Below are 19,558 nucleotides of genomic sequence, written 5' to 3'. Positions count from 1 at the left end.
GGGATTATTCAAGCCCTTGGGGGACAGTCTTGTTCAGACTTCCCTCAGACTCCAGACAGGATGCCATGCTCAGGGTCTTGAGCAAGAGCCGACAGCAGTATTAGTGAATGTTGGGTGTTGGTGGTGGAAAAACTAGACCCTCGTGGGACAACGGCTGCTTACTCTAACAAAGGATTTGTGTTTCATTTCAGCTCAAATATGGAAGGCAACGGGAATCCACCTGATATATTATTTTTCCATTTTATATTGCTCATTGAAGTTGAAAATGGGAGGGTCTAATGGTCAACAGAAACAAAAATTGCTGGAAAAGCTCAGCATGTCTAGGCAGCATCTATGGGGAAATATTAGAGTTAACGTTTCAGGTCAACTGACTGTTCCTCAGAATCCAGTTTAATGAGGGTCTAATAATCAACAGAAGATTTGACACATTGGATTGCAAATCGTGGAGAAATGAGCAGAGTATCTGCCGTTAAACAGCACCACCAGTTATAGGGCTGCGCAACGAGGCTGCAAGACAATTTCCACAGGACAAAACTATGACATGCTGAGCAGAAGACTGCAAATACTACGAGAAAGAAACTTAGAGGCATAATACTTCAGTGCATTGTTTTTTAGAGTTGTAAGAATAAGTACAAAATTTCTAGTCCAACCCTTCCTGAATTGTATTAACCCAGATATACTAATTATCTTAACTATTTAAGCTATAATATTTGTCATTATAATGCATTGCATAGCAAAGGCCTCCACCATGCTGTGGTTTGAAGATTAGGATAAGATCCAGCCAGTACCTGGGAGTCAGGAGTTATTGATACTCCTCTTACCTGGGCAGTAAGGATGTTGCAGAATCCTACTTTAACGTATTAAAGTTTTGTAAAATTGAGTACTCTAAGGTTTTGGAGTAGATCTGTAGCTCAGGTTGTGGGTGTTGAGGTTGGTTGGCTCGCTGAACTGGCTTGTTGTTTTGCAGATGTTTCATTACCCTGCTGGGTTACATCCTCAGTGCAGCCTCTGATGAAGCATCGGTATGTTCTTTCTTAACCAGGCTGGAAAACACACCGCTTCATCAGAGGCTGCACAGAGGATGTTACCCAGCATGGTAACGAAATGTCTGCAAAGCCATGTTCAAACAAAACCTTCTTGTACACCTGCAGTCCTGGAGACAATGCAAACCAATTCAATCATCTGAGAAGAGATACCTATCCCATCCATAGCTTGTAAATGAAATGTCTACATCATCATTTTCTACTTGTTTATCATGAGTTACAAGCAAGCTATCCTACATACCCATCCACCTCACAAAGTTAGATTGTCCTAAAACTTATAAAACAAATAAAAGCATAGTTATGCACATGTTGCGGATCTGAAAGAAAAGCAGGAAGTCCTGGAGAAATCAGCTTGTCTGGCATCATATGCGTACAGGAAAACGTTTAACGTTTTGAGTTCATTTACTCTTCTGCAGAACCGGTTGGCCTTGAAATATTAACTGTTTTTCTCTTCACAGATGCTGCCTGATCTGCTTCTCTGGCACTTTGATTTTCCTGCTGATATCTACAGTCAGTTACCACTCTGGTACCTTTATTTGAGAAAGGCCATTAGAATAAATCAGCGAACTATAGCTCAGCGAGCCAGACATAAGTGGTGCTTAAGTTGTTGCAGGGAATTCTGAGGGACAGGATTTACATTTATTTGCAAAGACAACGACTGATTAGGAACATGGCTTTGTGCATGGGAAATCATGTCTAATTAACTTGATTGATTTATCGAAGAAGTGACAAAGAGGACTGATGAAGGCACAGCAGTACATATTGTCTATATGGACTTCAGCAAGGCATTTGATAAGGTTCTACAAGGTAGACTGGTTAATAAGGTTAGATCACATGAAATCCAGGGGAGTTAGCCAATTGGATACAAAATCAGCTTCAAAAGTAGGTGGTGGTGGAGGGCTGTTTTTCGGACTGTGGCCAGCAGTGTGCCTCAAGGATCAGTGCTGGGTCCACTGTTTTTCAACATTTATATAAATGATTTGGATGTGAATTTAGGAGATATGGTTCGTAAGTTTGTAGATGACACCACAATATGGTGTAGCGTACAGTGAAGGATTCCTCGGAGTACAACGGGGCCTTGATCAGATGGACCAATGGGCTGAGAAGTGGCAGATGGATTTTAATTTAGATAAATATGATGTGTTACGTTCTGGTATGGTAAATCAGGGTAGGACTTATATGGCTAATGGTAGGGCCCTGGGACTGTTGCCGAACAAAGAGACCTCGAGGTGCAGCTGCATAGTTCCTTGCAGGTAGACAGGATAGTGAACAAGGTGTTTGGTATGCTTGCCTTCATTCGTTAGTGAATTGAGTATAGAAGTTGGGATGTCATGTTGTGGCTGTACAGGACATTGTTTGTTTAGGCCACTTTTAGAAGACTGCATTCAAATCTGATCTCCCTGCTGTAGGAAAGATGTCATTAAACATGGAATGCTTCAGAAAATATTTGCAAGGATTTTGCTGGGATTGGAGAGTTTGAGCTATAGGGAGAGGCTGAACAGGCTGGGGCTATTTTCTCTGGAGTGTCTGAGGCTGCGGGGCGACCTTATAGAGGTTTATAAATTCATAGGGACATGGATAAGGTGAATAGCCAAGGTCTTTTTTCCCAGTGTAAGGGAGTTCAAAGCTAGAGCATATAGGTTTAAGGTGAAGGGGAAAGATTTAAAAGAAACGTATGGGGCAGATTTTTCTTGCAGAGGGTGGCGTATGTATGGAATGAGCTGCCAGAGGAAGTGGTGGAGATGGGTACAGTTACAACATTTGAAGGCACCTGGATGGGTACGTGAATAGGAAAGGATTGGATGGATGTGAGCCAAATGCTGGCAAATGGGACTAGATCAGTTTAGGATATCTGGTCGACAAGAACAAGGTGGGTGGATGGGTCTGTTTCAGTGCTGCTTAGCTCTATGGTCTTTCCATGCAAAAATAATAAGTCTACCACCACAAAGACTGCACATAAAATACTCCAACCCAATTTCAATTTCCACAGTATTTCTCTTTCCTGACACTGCTGTCCTTTGAAGATTTCTCCAACTAAGACAGAGCTGTGAACAGCAATACACAAGAACACTCACATTTTTGCAGTCTGTCAGATTAAATAGTTGTGAAGGCTTTTTAGCAGACTGTCACAAATTTATACATACCAAAAAATCTAAAGGACAAAATTCTAATAAATCTGACGACAATGCAATGAAGGAAGGCTTGATTTTTTTTGTATATTTTATGATTTCTTTTGTTATTCTGTTAACATAGATTATTCTAGAGCAACAATAAATTAATAAATGCAGGTCATAGGGCAAATTGCTGTGCCTCCTCATTGAGGATTTTTCGAAAGATGTATCTGCCTGTAAAGGAGGAGATCAGGTACCTTTCCGAATGAATGCTTCACAAATCTATAACACAGCATTAATTGTTCAGTAAAGCCATTATAAATCCCATAGAAGCAGACGTGAGGCAGGAATATCAATAACCAAAGTAGAAACAGTTTTTGCAACATTTCCTGTTAAACATAGCTGTTCAGATGGATATTTGTGTACTTTCTGGCTGGTCCCATCTGGACAAACAAAAATGTTCTTCCTCATATATTACTGCTTTCACTATGTCTAACTGCAAGTCTGCTATCATTCCAACTAAATTACTTCCTTTTTTTTACTAGAATGCTTTCTGCTTACATTTAATTTTATAGATCTTTATATATTCAAAACTGTTCTTTTATAAACAATAAGAATTGACAGCATTTACTCTTTTTTAGAAAAGTCTTTGTGTTAAAGTTGGTCAAATAAAAATTAGAGTTCAAATTTTCATTTCAGTCACAAACCATTGCAAGTGAACACATGCCCTGATTTTTCAATAAGTACTCTATTTCTTTATTACATTCAAAGCTTGATTTTTTTTCCTGTAAGTCATATGTGACAAGAAACCCTTTGAAATTAAGAAGCTGCACAGATAACACATTGTTTGAAAGACCGGAATTTGACTAAATGTTGCAATAATGGTTTTTGTCTATTAAAGTCTATCTTTTGCTGCACCTACTTGCTGAAGATTGATAAATTAATAAATATAAGGCTTCAAATTTCATTCAACTGTGCAACTCAGATATCAGACCAAATTACAAATAGCGTTCTATGCCTTGCATTGAACCAGAATGTTGCCCCATACATTCTGGCCCTGCTTTCTAGAAAAAGAGCGTTTTTTAAAATTTGTTCAAAGGGAATCTGTATACCATGGTTGAGCTACCGTTGATTGAATTGCTACAGTCTGTGCAGTGGAGGGACACTCTTAGTGTTGTTAGGAAGACAGTTCCAGGATATCGACCTAGTGACAGTGAAGGAATCAAAATGCTATAAGACCATCAGCTGTAGGAACAAAATGAGACCATTCAGCCCATCGAGTCTTCTCCACCATTCGATCATGGCTGATATGTTTTTCAACATCATTCTCCTGCCTTCTCCCAATAATTCTTGATCCTCTTCCTGATCAAGGCCCTATCTACCTCTTTCTTAAATACGTTCATTGACATGACCTGCACAGTCTTTTCTAGCAATGACTTCCACAGAGTCACCACCCTCTGACTGAAGAAATTCCTCCTCAGTTCTAAAGGGTCATCACTTCAGTCTGACCCTCATGTCCTCGTGGCTCTGATTAGTGGAAACATCTTCTCCATATCCAGGCAGTGAACAACAAGATATTTCTGAGTCAGGATGGTGACAGCTTCAATGGGGACTTGTAGATGGTGTTTTCCCGCACTTCTGCAGCCCTTGTCCTTCTACGTGGCAGAGGTCAGAGAATTGGAAGGTGCTGTCAGAGAGGCTTGGTAAGCTAATAGTGTGAATCTTGTACGAGGTACACATTACTGTTACTGTGCATCAGTGTTGTAAGAAGGGAATGTTGAAGATGATGAATGGGGTATCAATCCAGAGGCTGCTTTGTCCTGGATGGTATCAAACTTCTCAAGTGTTTTTGTAGCTGCACTTTTCCGAGCAGTTGGGGACTATTCCAACACACTCCTGACCTATGTCTCATAGATGGTGGACAGGCACTGAAGAGGCAAGAGGGAAAAAGTTTAAAAATGATGTGCAAGGCATGTGTTGTACAAGAAGGTGGTAGGTGCTTGGAACACAGTGCCATGGGAGGTGGTAGAAGCAGATATGATAGCAACATTTAAGAGGTATTTGCACAGACACATGAACAAGCAGAAAAAAATCTGGCATGTGGGATTGGTTTAGAATGGGTCACGGTCAGCACAGACATGGTGGGCTAAAGGGCCTGTTCCTGTTCTATACTGTTCTATGTTCTATGGGCTCTCCAAAGCGATCATTGAACATCCCCCCAGGATCAGCAAGCAGCGACTGTGAGTCAAATGAGGCAAATGCGAGTATCTGTTCATCATTCAGTCCAAGTGAAAATTGTTGACCTTTGTTTGACCTGCCTTTCGATATAACTTCATGGTAGAAGCAAGGATTAAGGACAAAGGCTGAGATGTTACCATGCCACGGTGTTGCAAACACAAGCGGTGGGAGAGGGGGTAGTGTGAGGACCAGGAACCTACCTTCATTTACCGAACTGTCAATGAACAGAGCTGCATCTTCTAACCTTGTTAACCCTCAAACTCCATGCCTGCTTTCGGCCTCTTTCAGGAGTTGATGACCCTGACTCTAGTGAATCCCCATCACTCCACGATGAAAACAGCATGGGCAGGCACCACCAAGCAGGATCACGACATTGGGAAGTCTCCCAACTCACAATTCTCACCTCAAAGGAGAAAGTTCACCTCAAAGCCGAAGTTGTCTCTGTTGGGAGTGTAAGTGCGTGGAATTTATGATAATGAGAGTAGGACAGGGAGATGTGAGTATAAAGTGAAGAAGGCTCAAGATGTCTTTGCCCAATCCTTGCCCTGACCATTGACCCTGATTTAATTTCTGGAGCCAGAAATGGGAGAATGCATAGGCCATTTGGCCCATCAAGCCGAAGATTAAAAGTGATGGGATTTATAATAATCTAGAAAGGAATAATTTGATTAGGGATAGTCAAAATGGTTTTGTGAAGGGTAGGTCGTACTTCACAAACCTTATTGAGTTCTTTGAGAAGGTGACCAAACAAGTGGATGAGGGTAAAGCGGTTGATGTGTATATGGATTTCAGTAAAGCATTTGATAAGGTTCCCCACAGTAGGCTACTGCATAAAATATGGAATCGTGGGATTGAGGGTGATTTAGCGGTTTGGATGAGAAATTAGCTAGCTGTAAGAAGATAGAGGGTGGTAATTGATGGGAAATGTTTATCCTGGAGTTCAGTTACTAGTGTTATACTGTAAGGATCTGTTTTGGGGCCACTGCTGTTTGTCATTTTTATAAATGACCTGATGAGGGCGTAGAAGGATGGGTTAGTAAATTTGCAGATGACAATTAAGTCGGTGGAGTTGTGGATAGTGCAGAAGGATGCTGCAGGTTACAGAGGGACATAGATAAGCTGCAGAGCTGGGCTGAGAGGTGGCAAATGGAGTTTAATGCGGAAGGTGAAGGTGATTCACTTTTTGGAAGGAGTAACAGGAATACAGAGTACTGGGCTAATGGTAAGATTCTTGGTAGTGTGGATGAGCAGAGAGATCTTAGTATCCTTGTGCATAGATCCCTGAAAGTTGCCACCCAGTTGATAGGGTTGTTAAGAAGGCGTACAGTGTGGTAGGTTTTATTGGTAGAGGGACTGAGTTCGGAGCGATGAGGTCATGTTGCAGCTGTACAAAACTCTGGTGTGGCCACACTTGGAGTACTGTGTACAGCTCTAGTCGCCACATTATAGGAAGGATGTGAAAACATTGGAAAGGGTGCAGAGGAGATTTACGGATGTTGCCTGGTAGGAAGGGAAGGTCTTATGAGGAAAGGCTAAGGGGATTGAGGCTGTTTTCGTTAGAGAGAAGAAGGTTTAGAGGTGACTTATTAGAGACATGCAAGATGATAAGAGGATTAGATAGAGTGGACAGTGAGAGCCTTTTTCCTTGGATGGTGATGGCTAGCACGAGGGGACATAGCTTTAAATTGAGAGGTGATAGATATAGGACAGATGTCAGAGGTAGGTTCTTTACTCAGAGAGTAGTAAGGGCGTGGCATGCCCTGCCTGCAACAGTAGTAGACTTGCCAACTTTAGGGGCATTTAAATGGTCATTGGATAAACATATATGGATGATAATGGAATAGTGTAGGTCAGGTGGGCTTCAGATTGGTTTCACAGGTCGGCGCAACGTTGAGGGCTGAAGGGCCTGTACTGCGCTATAATGTTCTATGTTCTATGTTCTATAAGCCTGCTCTGTCATTCGACCAGATCACAGCTAATCTTTTATATCAGCACTGTTTTCCTGAATCAGGGCATCTATAATGTTCAGAAGTCCATTGATTTGTGTTGAATATATTTAATGTCAAAACTGCTACAGCCCTCAAGGGTAGAGAATACCAAGGACTCACTCCTGAGTGAAGACATTCCTCCCCATATAACGTTGTGAGTTAAGAGCTGGTGTGGGCCATGCAGTCCACTGAGTCTGCTCCATAAGGCTGATCTCACTCATCTATATTTCCACCTACTCCTGCTGATCTTTCATCCCCTCGCTTATCAAGAACCTATCTCTGCCTTAAAAATATTCAAAAGTTCTGCTTCCACTGCCTTTTCAGGAAGAGTTACAAAGCCTCAAGACTCACTTTGAGAAAAGAATTTTCCTCATTTCTGTCCTAAAAGGATAAATCCTTATTTTTAAAGATATTCATCTGAATCCTAAGTGGCCTACTTCTTATTCTGAGACTGGGTCCCTGGTTTCGAGATCCTCCCATCCAGAGGAAACACCTCTTTATATTTACTCTGTCAAATCTTGCCAAGAATGTTATTTGCTGCAATGTGTTACAATGATGGATCAGAACCAAAGTTCCCTCTAAGCGGTTTCCGTGCAAGCCAATCGGTATGGCAATGCAGTGATTTTTGGTTCAGGAAGTCGCTGTCACACACAGACCTCTCAGATTCACAAAGTGGCAGGGGAAAATTGGAGGGAACATCGATCAGAACTTCACATTATTTGCAGACCTTTTTTTTAAATGTTTTATTCGAAAATACGTTGTTTCTATAAGAAGAACTGCCACAGTAAAAGACTACGGCTTTAAATTCAGTCACTACCTCCAGGACAGCCCTTGAAATGTTGCACATGTAAATTGTCAGGAAGACTACAAACAGGGAGAGACTTAACGAGCAGAAACAGACAAGGGTTGACAATCTCTCCCCTTTCAGCAGAAAGTCATCCCCTGTAGTTTATGTGCCAAGCTGCAGCCATATTTTGTGTTTTTCCTTTGGAAGAAGACTCCAGGCCATGGTTTAAAATGTTATTTTCAACTCTGCCGCAGGGATTTAGTGGGACTAAATGATTGCAGTACTATTTTAGGTTTGGACATTTACACACTGTGAAAGTCAGTAAGAACAATCCCCTATACCCTCTTGTACAGCAGGTGAAGGAAGACTTGATCTCACTCGTGGTGCAAGGAGTCGCCTAGTCAGCAATGAGATTCCCTCTCACTCCAAATACTACAAACTGGTTAAAGAAAAGAAATCAGGACAAATATACTTCAATCAGCCTATAATATCACGAATATCAAAAAGTGCAACTGTTCAACTATCAATATCATGTTAATGGTGATTACCAGAGCCACCACTACAACATTCAATTATCTGCTCTCTGTGTATAATTCCGAGGCTGATTATCTTTTTTATAACTTTTACCTGTTTGGATTCAACTCTAATTGCTCATATACATGTGTTACCAATTCTTTTCATATTTTGTAATTAATAAACTCACTTGTTATTAATTCAAGAAAACGTTTAAATTGGCTCCATTTATAGCATAAGTTAATTTGGCCCTGGGAGAAAGATATCCTTTTGAAATTAATCTTGTTGCAGCCAGCCGGGGGTTGAATGAGTAAAGAAGAGGATTTAGTTCATTCCTCCTCAACTGGGCACTGAACAATTTGGGAGGTCCCATCTGGAACCATCACAAAAGCTTATACTTCATCCAGTGACAGATTGCAAGAAATGAGATCATTTCTTATTCTTCTAAACTCTAAAGAACATCGAGCCAATTTTTCAATCTCTCCTTGGGATCATTTATCTGTTTAGGACAGACATTAGGACTATAGAGTCATAGAGATGTCCAGCACAGAAACAGACCCTTTGGTCTAACTCTTCCATGCCAATCAGATATCCTAAATTAACCTAGTCCCATTTTCCAGCATTCAGCCCATTTCTCTCTAAACCTTTCCTATTCTTAGATCCACCTTTTTAAATGTTGTAATTGTACCCACCTCCACCACTTCCTCTGGCAGCTCCACCCTCTGCATGAGAAGGTTGCCCCTTAGGTCCCTTTCAAATCTTTTCCCTCTCACATTAAACCTACACACCTTAGTTTTGGATCTCCTACACAGTGCTCTGTGCCTCACAGTGTCCTTAGAATTCCTGTAAGTTTATGGCCAGTATACACATTCTAAAAAGTAAGGAGCAATGAAACCTGTTTTTTTAAGGTCTCTGTGCAATTTGCAAGGGCTGCTGACATGATGACCAGCATTTGAACCTCACACACTTTTACGCTGTACGTATTTCACAAACCCAACAATGTGATTGCAAATGAAGTATAGGTGCATTTTGCAAGTGCATGATTGATGCCTTTGCCCCCTCAATGTCCTTCAATTCAGCAAATGTTAGCCCGTACTTTTGCCTATCAAACTGGCATTGACTCTGTCCACCTCAGGGTACTGTCAGAATTTTATCTCGCTGTATCCAGAAAGTGCATTTCCATTGATGCCAACAATATGGAAGCGCATCACAAGGAACTCAAACTCCAGCTTTTCCCTTTGCTCCCTGAACCCCAATGTTACACTTTGATGATTCCCATCATGGGTCTCTATGCTTCCCCAGTGGAGGCCATGGTGATGGTCAATGCCATCACCTCCCTTCCCATTGCCTTCCATACCTTACCATTTTTCCACTTATACCTCAATATTGCCCTTATCCCTGCCTCAGTCCCCAGCCTTGAATGCCCCCAAGTCCTCTCACCACAGTGTGCCACTGTACCCTCAAGTCCCCTTCCTTCCTTCTCTACCTCAATCAATGCATGGACCCCTGCTGTTGAGCCCCTTGACTGACTTTAATGGGCTACCAAGGAAAGTCAACTCCCTGGACTGAGTGCTACTGACGAGGTGTGTGTGTGTGCGCGATTGTTTGTGTGAGTGTGTGAGTGAGAGAGAAAGACAGAGAAATGGTGTGTGTACGTGCGCATACATGTGCGTGATTGTGTGTGTGTGTGTGTGTGTGTGTGTGTGTGTGTCTTGGCATGTGTATGCGTGTGTGTGTGTGTGTGTGTGTGTGTGTGTGATGGCATGTGTATGTGTGTGTGTGATGGTGGGTGTGTGTGTGTGTGAGAGATGGTGTGTGTGTGTGTGTGAGAGATGGTGTGTGTGTGTGTGTGTGATGGTGTGTGTGTCTATGTGTGTGCATGTGTGTGTGTGTGTGTGCTGTCATGCGTGTGTGTGTGTTTGTATGCTGGTGTGCGTGTGTGTGCGTGTATGTGCTGGTGTGTTGGGGTGTGTGTGTGTTGGGGTGTGTGTGTGTGTTGGTGTGTGTGTGTGCGTTTGTATGCTGGTGTGCATGTGTGTGTTGATGTGTGTGTGTGTGTGTGTGTGTGTGTTTGTATGCTGGTGTGCATGTGTGTGTTGATGTGTGTGTGTGTGTGTGTATGCGTGTTTGTGTGTGTTGGTGTGCGTGTGTGCGTGTTTGTATGCTGGTGTGCGCATGTGCATGTCGTGTGTGTGTGTGTGTGTGTGTGTGAGAGAGAGAGAGAGAGAGAGAGAGAGAGAGAAACACCTGTTCCACCATGTAATACTGGCAGCTTCTAGGCTCTGGCCAATGTTCCAAAGCGATAAAGGTCATGGCATGGCACAACAAGGCAAACAATGCATGGATGCATCCAGTTTGATGTGAAGTGAATGGGTACTCACACAGCAAGTGGGCAGCCTTGACATGCTACCTAGACCTGTGGACAAAGTGTCCATGCTGTAGCCTTTCAGTGTTAGTTGCCAGTGCATCCTGAAGTGCAGAAATGGATTGGATTGGAGAGTGCCATCATTGTCCTGTGAGGCTGCCTAATGTCAGAAGCCAACATCTATAGATCTGAGGTGCATGCAGCTGCTGCCTATATTGTGCCGTCTGACACTTGATGATGGGTGTCCAAACTGGTAGACTGGAGGAGCAAGCAGTGAGCTAAATTCACCAGGTGCCTACTTTGACTGGCACATTAATAATTATTGCAGTAGGATAGGAAAGTGCATGTTAATGTGGTGCAATACGTTGTTAATAAGGCTGTTAACAGGCAATAATCTTTGTTAATAAGCATCTCACCATGCCTCATAATAACCTTATCTCATTACCCAGAACTGTTTGCAAATGCAATGATTTGCTCCCAAATTCAAGAAGGACCTCATCTGACTTCTCACGCAATCGCCCATGTTATAGCTCATATTGCTCAGACCCTTGTAAGATTCTACCCAGAGTCTATATAACCTGTCCTTATAATTAAACCTCATTATTCACCCAGTCCTGCTGGTGAAGCTGTGCTGCATTCCCCAGGGCCAGTACATTCTTCCTGATATACGGAGTGGAGAACTGAACACAGTACTCAGATTGACACCTAACTAACATAATTTCCACTTCTTTGTCACTAACTTTAATACCAACTATAGGTACTAACAAGGCAGTGGAATACTTCTATGTTACTAAGCTGCAGATGAAACAAAATACTTTTTGTCAATTTATTCAGTCAATTATATCATATTAATATCTGATTATACTTTGTGGATACCTACCCCCGCGTAAATTGGTGTGAATTCACTCCATCTGACATCAAGGAATTGATCATTTAATTGGAATATTGCTATAGAGATAAGACAGCATTTTGGATTTGTTGTAGATCTGTCACACATTGACGATCATTAAAGGAACTTATCTTGAAAAATTTTGTTTTAGAACTAAAAGAGAACTGAGAGGTTATTGCTGCAGCCGCATTTGTCCTCAGCATCAAAACATACTTACATTGTGAATAAGTATAAATAATGCAATACAGCTGCTTAAGATGTTCAAATATCTGTGACTGCAACTCTGTCACAGAGCTTCTGCGCAACATTAGATACAAAGTACATACCTGGAAGGTTTGTTCTTATGAAGTGAACTGCAATGTTTCCATTCAAGACTGCATCAGCACATCCCAACAATATCCTGCAGGATGCTTTTAATTTGATCATGATTTTATCTTGATAATGGAAAGCAAATGTTGGTTTAAAGTCAGTTTGACTATTTGCTGATGAGTACAAAGCAACTCATTTATGATTTCAGTTGGTTAAGCTAGAGGTTAAACCCCAAAATTACGTGGAGAGTGTTTCAAATTACCATAAACTGCTCCAGTGTGCAATATAGAAAATTTGATATGTCAATTTTATTTTCTATTCATTTGTGGGACATGGGCAGAGCTGACTGGCCAGCATTTCTTGCCCATCCCTATTTGCCCTTGAGAAGGTGGTGGTGATCTTCCTTCTTGAACCACTGCAGTCCACCTGCTGCGGGTTGACCCACAATGCTATTAGGGAGGGAATTCCAGGATCTTGATCTAGCGACAGTGAAGGAACGGGGATATATTTCCAGATCGGATGGTGAATGGCTTGGAGGGGAACTTGAAGGTGGTGGTTTTCCCATATGCCCGCTGACATCGTCCTTCTAGATGGAAGTGGTCATGGGTTTAGAAGGTACTGTCTAAGGATCTTTGGTGAATTTCTGCAGTGCATCTTGCAGATAGTACACACTGCAGCTACTGAGCATCGGTGGTGAAGGGAGTGAATGTTTGTAGATATACAATCATGTGGGCTGTTTTGTCTTGGATGGTGTCAAACCTTTTGAGTATTGTTGGGGCTGTGCTCATCCAGGCAAGAGGTGAATATTCCATCACACTCCTGATTTGAGCTGTGTAGATGGTGGACAGGCTTTGAGGGTCAGGAGGTAAGTTATTCGCCACAGTATGCCTAGCTCCTGGCCTGCTCTTGTAGCCACTGTGAGACCAGTTGAGTTTCTGGTCAATGATAACCCTGAGGATGTTGATAGTGGAGGATTTAGTGATGGTAACATCATTGAATGTCAAGGGACAGTGGTTAGATTGTCTCTCACTGGTAGTAGTCATAGCCTGGCATTTGTGTAGTACAAATATCACTTGCCACTTGTCAACTCAAGCCTGGCTATTGTCCAGGTCTTGTTGCATGTGAGCATGGACTGCTTCAGTATCTGAGGAGTCGCGAATGGTGTTGAACATTATGCAATCATCGGTGCACATCCCCACTTCTGAAATAATGATAGAGGGAAGACCATTGATGAAGCAGTTGAAGATGCTTGGGCCTAGGTCACTACCCTGAGGAACTCCTGCAGAGATGTCCTGGAGCTGAGATGATTGACTTCCAACAACCACGACTATCTTCCTATGTGTCAGGCATGACTCCAACCATAGAACATATAGAACATTACAACGCAGTGCAGGCCCTTCAACCCTTGATGTTGCGCCGACCCGTGAAACCAATCTGAAGCCCATCTAACCTACACTATTCCATCATCATCTGTATGTTTATCCAATGACCACCAGAGAGTTTGCCCCCTGATACCCATTGATTCCAGTTTTGTTCGGGCTCCTTGATGCCACACTTGGGCAAATGCAACTTTGATATAAAGGGCTGTCACTCTCACCTCACCTCTGGAATTCAGCTCTTTTGCCCATGTTTGAACTAAGGCTGTAATGAGGTCAGGAGCTGAGTGGCCCAGCTGGAACCCAAACTGGGCATCACTGAGCAGGTTATTGCTGAGCAGGTGCTGCTTAACAGCAATGTTGATGACACATTCCATCACTTTACTGATGATCGACAGAAGGCTGTTGGGTTGGAATTGGCCTGGTTGGATTTGTCCTGCTTTTTGTGTACTGGTCATAGCTGGGCAATCTTTCACACTGCTGGGTAGATACCAGTGTTGTAGCTGTACTGGAGCAGCTTGGCTAGGGGAGTGGTAAGTTCCGGAGCACAAGTCATCCAGAGGTGCATTTGTATATTTCATTTTTCAATTACAGAGAAGTGGAAGCAGACATACTTAAACACAAATGACCTGTTCTCACACTTGGCTGGGAAAAGGTCGGTGACAAAGGCAAAATTTGAAGAATGCAGCCTCAGTAGAACCACCATACAGTACCTTAAAGTTCTGCAAATTTTTTTTTAAATGACAATTAAAATCCTGAAGACTGGAATGCTGATGTAACACTAATGTATTTTTTGTGCTTGTGTCTCTGTTTCTTCACTTTTTCAGTGCAGTGCCTGTTCTCTGTCAAAAAATTGAGAATGTTTTTGATTGATGTCTTAATCTTTAGAGCCTTACAAAGTTGGCGAACAAGCACTGGGAAATACAGTTCCGTTATGAACACATCTAATTTCATTATTTTTAGGAGAACGTAGAGCACTGTTATACAATAGCACAAGCACAATTAAAATCTTTTGGTCTCTCAGATTTGTAGAGCAGCAGTGATGCTAATTATCTATCACTGCAGAACATTGAAAGCGGTTACTTAAGATAAAGATAAAACATTTTAGTTTAGTCATTGCAGGAGCTATGTGCTCCCAAAGAATAGAATACAGATAGCATACATTATTCAAATCAACACTTCCTTTATGTATTATTCAAAACAATTTATAACAGAAGTGCAATGGTATTTTTGTCATTTTGAAAGTATTATAAACTCACCACTTCAAATCAACACAACAGAGCCAGCTCACTTATATTCATAGTGCTGAAGTCCTGATCTATAAGGACACTTGAAAGATGTAATAGAGACAAAGCGAAGTGTTTTCACAAGGTGAGGAAATAAATTCCAAGGGCCAAAGTCAACTTGAGTTGTACCTAAACATGCAGTGGTTCTTCCTCCTGTTTCCACACTGTTACTTCTGCAGTCCCCCAGGATCTACGCTCAGACCCGTCAGGCTTCCCATTGACGTTCTGTCCTTGCTCAATCATCCAAAAGCACAATGTTAGTTTTCACGTGGACGCCGACAACAACTTGTCACCACCTCTCCTAACTCAAACATGATTGTTTTCATGCACAAAGCATTTGATAGTGTCTAGTCAGTTCTTGGCATTTGCCACCTCATGGAGCAGATATAAAGTTTCATTTACAAAATGAAATATTGACAACCAATCACCCCCTCCAGTCACATTTTCTCCAGACATAGTACCATTGTTAAGACCTGTCCTCCCGCCCTAGGCTTGTCTGAAAAGATACATCAGGTAGGAACATAAGTGAACTTTAAAAGTAAAAGTGATTTTCATTATAATTGCTTTGTGTCTTGCTTGTAAGATCCAAAAGTAGTGGTGACTTATATAAGACCTGCAATTAAAAGAAAATTCCTTCCATGTTCTAGTTGCTTTTTCAGGTCTGGGGTTTACCACCTTCTACTTAGCTGGAAAATTGCACTGCTTCACGGATATTGGTCAAGGAAAAAGTTGGAGACTGTGCGCAGCTATCCTCCCTTTGTACTGTGCTGTGATGATTGCCTTGTCGAGGACTTGCGATTACAAACACCACTGGCAAGGTGAGCTAAGCTGGTTGTCAAACTTCCCGTGTAAAAATATTGCTTTGGTTGTAATTGCCTCAATGAAGATGGTAATTTCAGAGTGAACATTTTATTATGTTACTCTTATACATGACTTGCAAGCCTTGTGTGTAGAGACTTAATGATCGAATGCTTCAATGTTTGCATGGGTTTATCGACATTCATGCTTTGCTCATTTCACAAAATAAGGAAAGGGAGAGGAAACTTGAATTGGCAAGCCAACTGGTGTAAAAATATTCAGTCAATATTGTTTGTTCATCATTATTCACATGAAAAATTGCACTCACTTTAAAACGCACCAGTCCTGACCTTTCTTGAGGAAAGCTCATTGATCAGCCACTGTTGGTTAGTGAGTCACATCTCAGCATTTTCTTTCCTGAAAGAGGGAATCAATTCATTCTGGTCCACACTGTACACAACAAGATGTTTGCAATTCACAACAAAACACAGTGAGATGACAAAGAGTTTCCAAGTTTTTGACATGAGTGGTCACTTGGATCCAGAAGATATCAGAAGACTGAACCCACTGTGGACAAAGATGCATTGTTTGATTGTCTTAACCTATGCTGTCATTCAGTTACCAGCTACAATATGGAAGAACTAGTCATTCATTCCACTCGTGGGTGTTTGCTATGTGCCACAGTTGTTGAGTACCAGAGATGAATGACATTAGAAAGAGTTCACCAGCCACATGGAAAAAATGGGAGTGCCAGTTTCAATTTGAAACTGCTAAGCTCATTGTTGAGTCCAGAAGGCTCTTATGCACCAAATCAAAAGATAAGTTTATGTTTTTTTTTACAGGAGTAGTATAGATAGGAGGTCAAGGAAATAGAGATCTCAGTACTTGTAATATTATTTTGTGATGGAGGAAGATATTTTTCTAAGGTCACTGAGTCAGAATCAGAGAGAAACATGGGACCAAATATGTGAAATTTCTCTTAAGGAAACCTAATATGGAGAAACAAATAGAATGTATGATCATTGTCTGTTACTTGATTCTCAGGAAGGACACCCTATGGCAATATTCTCCTAAATCATAAAAGCTAGAAATTGCATTGTGCAAATACTCAAAGGTATGTAACACATTTGTACTTTACCAGAATTATTAACCTTTTTCTTTTAAATACCACAATCAAAGTGACAGAGAAACGTTGGCCCAGATTTGGCTGTCAGTAACAGCAGTCATCCCGACCTCAGGAAAAGCTATTCACAAAGATCTAGCAATCTTTGTGCTATGGATTCACCTTTCCCAGAGTTAATTTGAATCCAGCAGCAGATCAAGGGCATCACCAGGCATCCAGCAACAGTGATGACATCACGCAGGGGACTTAGTCAATTATATTGAAGTATTATCACAGAAGCAAACGTGAGCTAAAATGCACTGCTTAGCATTTGCTACTTCTAAATTTTATAGAGTGACATAAAGATTGAGACATTTATGTGGGATTAGAGCAGAGGTTGAAATATCATCAACACACTGAAAAAAATCACTTTTGCATTGCTTTTTACCATCGAGGAAAGATTTGAGTTGACACAAATTTAAAATTAATTCTCCAGGGTCAGAGAAAATTTCAGAGTAAGTTATGAATTAATAAGCAAACAGTTGCACTGCACTGGTGAGGGGTGATATTTAATGCCCTCCTTTGTGGTGGGCTTACTGCTGAAGGGGCATTTAATTAGGCAAGAGGGTGGCAAGAGGACATACTGCCGTGCTTTTGCCCTGATTATGTCTGTGGTGAGAAGGCTGTGTTGGGATCATCACTATCCAGTTGAGGCCTGATTGGTATCTTAGTCAACAGGCATTCCAGTAAAGAGGTGAAAAGAAGTCTTTACAGACAGCAGGTAAGACTCCAATCAGCTAATTTAAACTTCACCCAAAAAGTAGCTTTGTACTGGGATGGGTTTGAACATGAGTATTACAGTGTAAAAGGGAATGTCCATGTTTGTTCAGTGATTCTAAAAACTGTTTGCTGCTGGGACTACCATGGTGCCTGGGAACAGGCAAATCACTGATAGCAATTTTTGAATTTTTGTGTTTTACTGGGGTGGCATAGTGGCTCAGTGGTTAGCACTAGCACCAGGGACCTAGGTTTGATTCCACTCTTGGGCAACTGTGTATGTATGGAGTTTGCACATTCTCCCCATGGCTGTGTGGCCATTTAGCATGGCCAATGCAAAGATAAGCAAGTTTAAGGGACTGACCATGCTAAATTGTCCATAGTATTCAGAGATGTGCAGACTGAGTAGAGTAGCCATGGGAAATGCAGGGTGGTGGGTTCTGGGTGGGATGCTGTTTGGCGGGTCAGTGTGGGCTGAATGGCCTGCTTCCACACTGTAGGGATCCTATGATTTTCTGAACTGTACATGTGCCACTCTCAGTTTTACGCAGTCGTGATGGAAAACGCCAACAGTTTCTTCACCTTTATAATTGCAAAATGCAGGCCAGTGATGTAGTGTAGAAGCATGGAGGTTTACATTCACGAGGAGATACCTTGCATGTGGTAGATCATTTCCAGATTAACTCCTGACTAATCATGCTATCATATTGTCTCTCCATAACACTCTTAACTTTCACTGTTTGAAATGTGCATCTACCGTAAAAGTTTCAATGATTATTTCCTCAGCTACTCCCTGTCGTAAAGAATTCTCCCATACTGGACAGACTAATCTCAATAGTGGGTCTGCTGAGTAATGCAAGAACTTAAAAAAAATGCTAGTTTTGCAAACAATGGGAGAGATACCACTGTCATCGCCGTCCCTTAAGTAAAGTCTAAGACTAAAAGGGATCTTACATTTAAGATAGACATGAGAATTATTTTTCTCTCTGTCAGAGAGCTGTGATTCTTTCAAACTCACTTCCCCAGAATCTGGGTGAGGCAGGCTCATTGAATACTTTAGGACAGAGGCAGATTCTTGACTGACAAGGGAGTCAAAGGTTATTGGGGACAGGCTGGAGTACGGGCTTGAGGCTGCAATCTGATCGGCCACGACTTTATTGTATATCTGAGTAGCTTTGAAGGGCTGAATGGCCTACTCCTGCTGCAAATTTGTATGTTCACATAACACATTCATGAAACGCGGTACTCCAAATCTGTAAAAGGAATTGGATTTTCGCTCTGAGTTTGATGTTTGATTTTTTTTTCTAGAGTGGGCTCTTCAGTGCTAATGCAAGCTCAGGATAAACCTCTCAGAGATTGATAAACTCTATTTCTTTTGATTCACACTACATAATGGATGGCTGAGGAACAAGAGGGTCTGAGCTGTGCAGGGTTCAATCCAATACACAAATACGATCACTGAGATCACAGAAACAATAATGTACCTCCACAACCCATTCACATATTCATCAAAGCCTATCACCATAGTGAGGACCTTTTCTTTGGTTTATTTCCAGGTCCAAGCCACAAACAGCATCAGCATGATGTGCCTGGTGTTGTTTTTGAAACAGATGGACAATGAGTGAGCAGAAAGCGTCCAGGCACCCTGGTGGACAGAGGGCAGCTCCCAAAGTTTGGGGGCCAACAGAAGGGCCTCGAGCATTGATAGAGTGGCAATGCCGCTGTCAGATACAGGCAAAAAAGGCAAGGAACCAGAAAATGAAAGACCTCCCCTCCACCATCACCCCCACCCACTCAAAGTTAACCCTGGTAAAATATATTCAATAAAAACTGGCAACATCTGCAACAGCACCATTGTGAGAGCTGGTGACATTTAAAAAGGACTACCCCCCTCTCCCTGCCCACAGTAATGGCAGGATGCCCTCTCAACTTGAGCAGCCTCAACTGACTTGTCCCAAGTTTTGCCAAATTGGCAA

General features: G+C 41.8%; 1 protein-coding gene across 3 annotated transcripts in view; it reads left to right on the top strand.

Annotated features, from left to right (window-relative positions):
• plpp4 (phospholipid phosphatase 4) overlaps window positions 1–19,558 on the top strand; it is a 250,252-nt gene that overhangs the window by 214,189 nt on the left and 16,505 nt on the right. For 2 of the 3 annotated variants that reach the window (XM_048550709.2, XM_048550712.2), the window contains exon 6: window positions 15,553–15,723. In XM_048550709.2, the coding sequence (XP_048406666.1) occupies window positions 15,553–15,723 (171 nt within the window). Of the gene's footprint in view, window positions 1–15,552; window positions 15,724–16,747; window positions 16,818–19,558 lie in introns of all 3 variants that reach the window. The other variant, XM_048550710.2, reaches the window with a different exon arrangement.

Source organism: Stegostoma tigrinum, chromosome 20 (assembly GCF_030684315.1).
Source record: "Stegostoma tigrinum isolate sSteTig4 chromosome 20, sSteTig4.hap1, whole genome shotgun sequence".
NCBI classification, from domain to species: domain Eukaryota; kingdom Metazoa; phylum Chordata; class Chondrichthyes; order Orectolobiformes; family Stegostomatidae; genus Stegostoma; species Stegostoma tigrinum.
The sequence above is the reverse complement of the archived record's forward strand: the minus strand, read 5'-3'. Positions and strand labels throughout refer to the sequence as shown.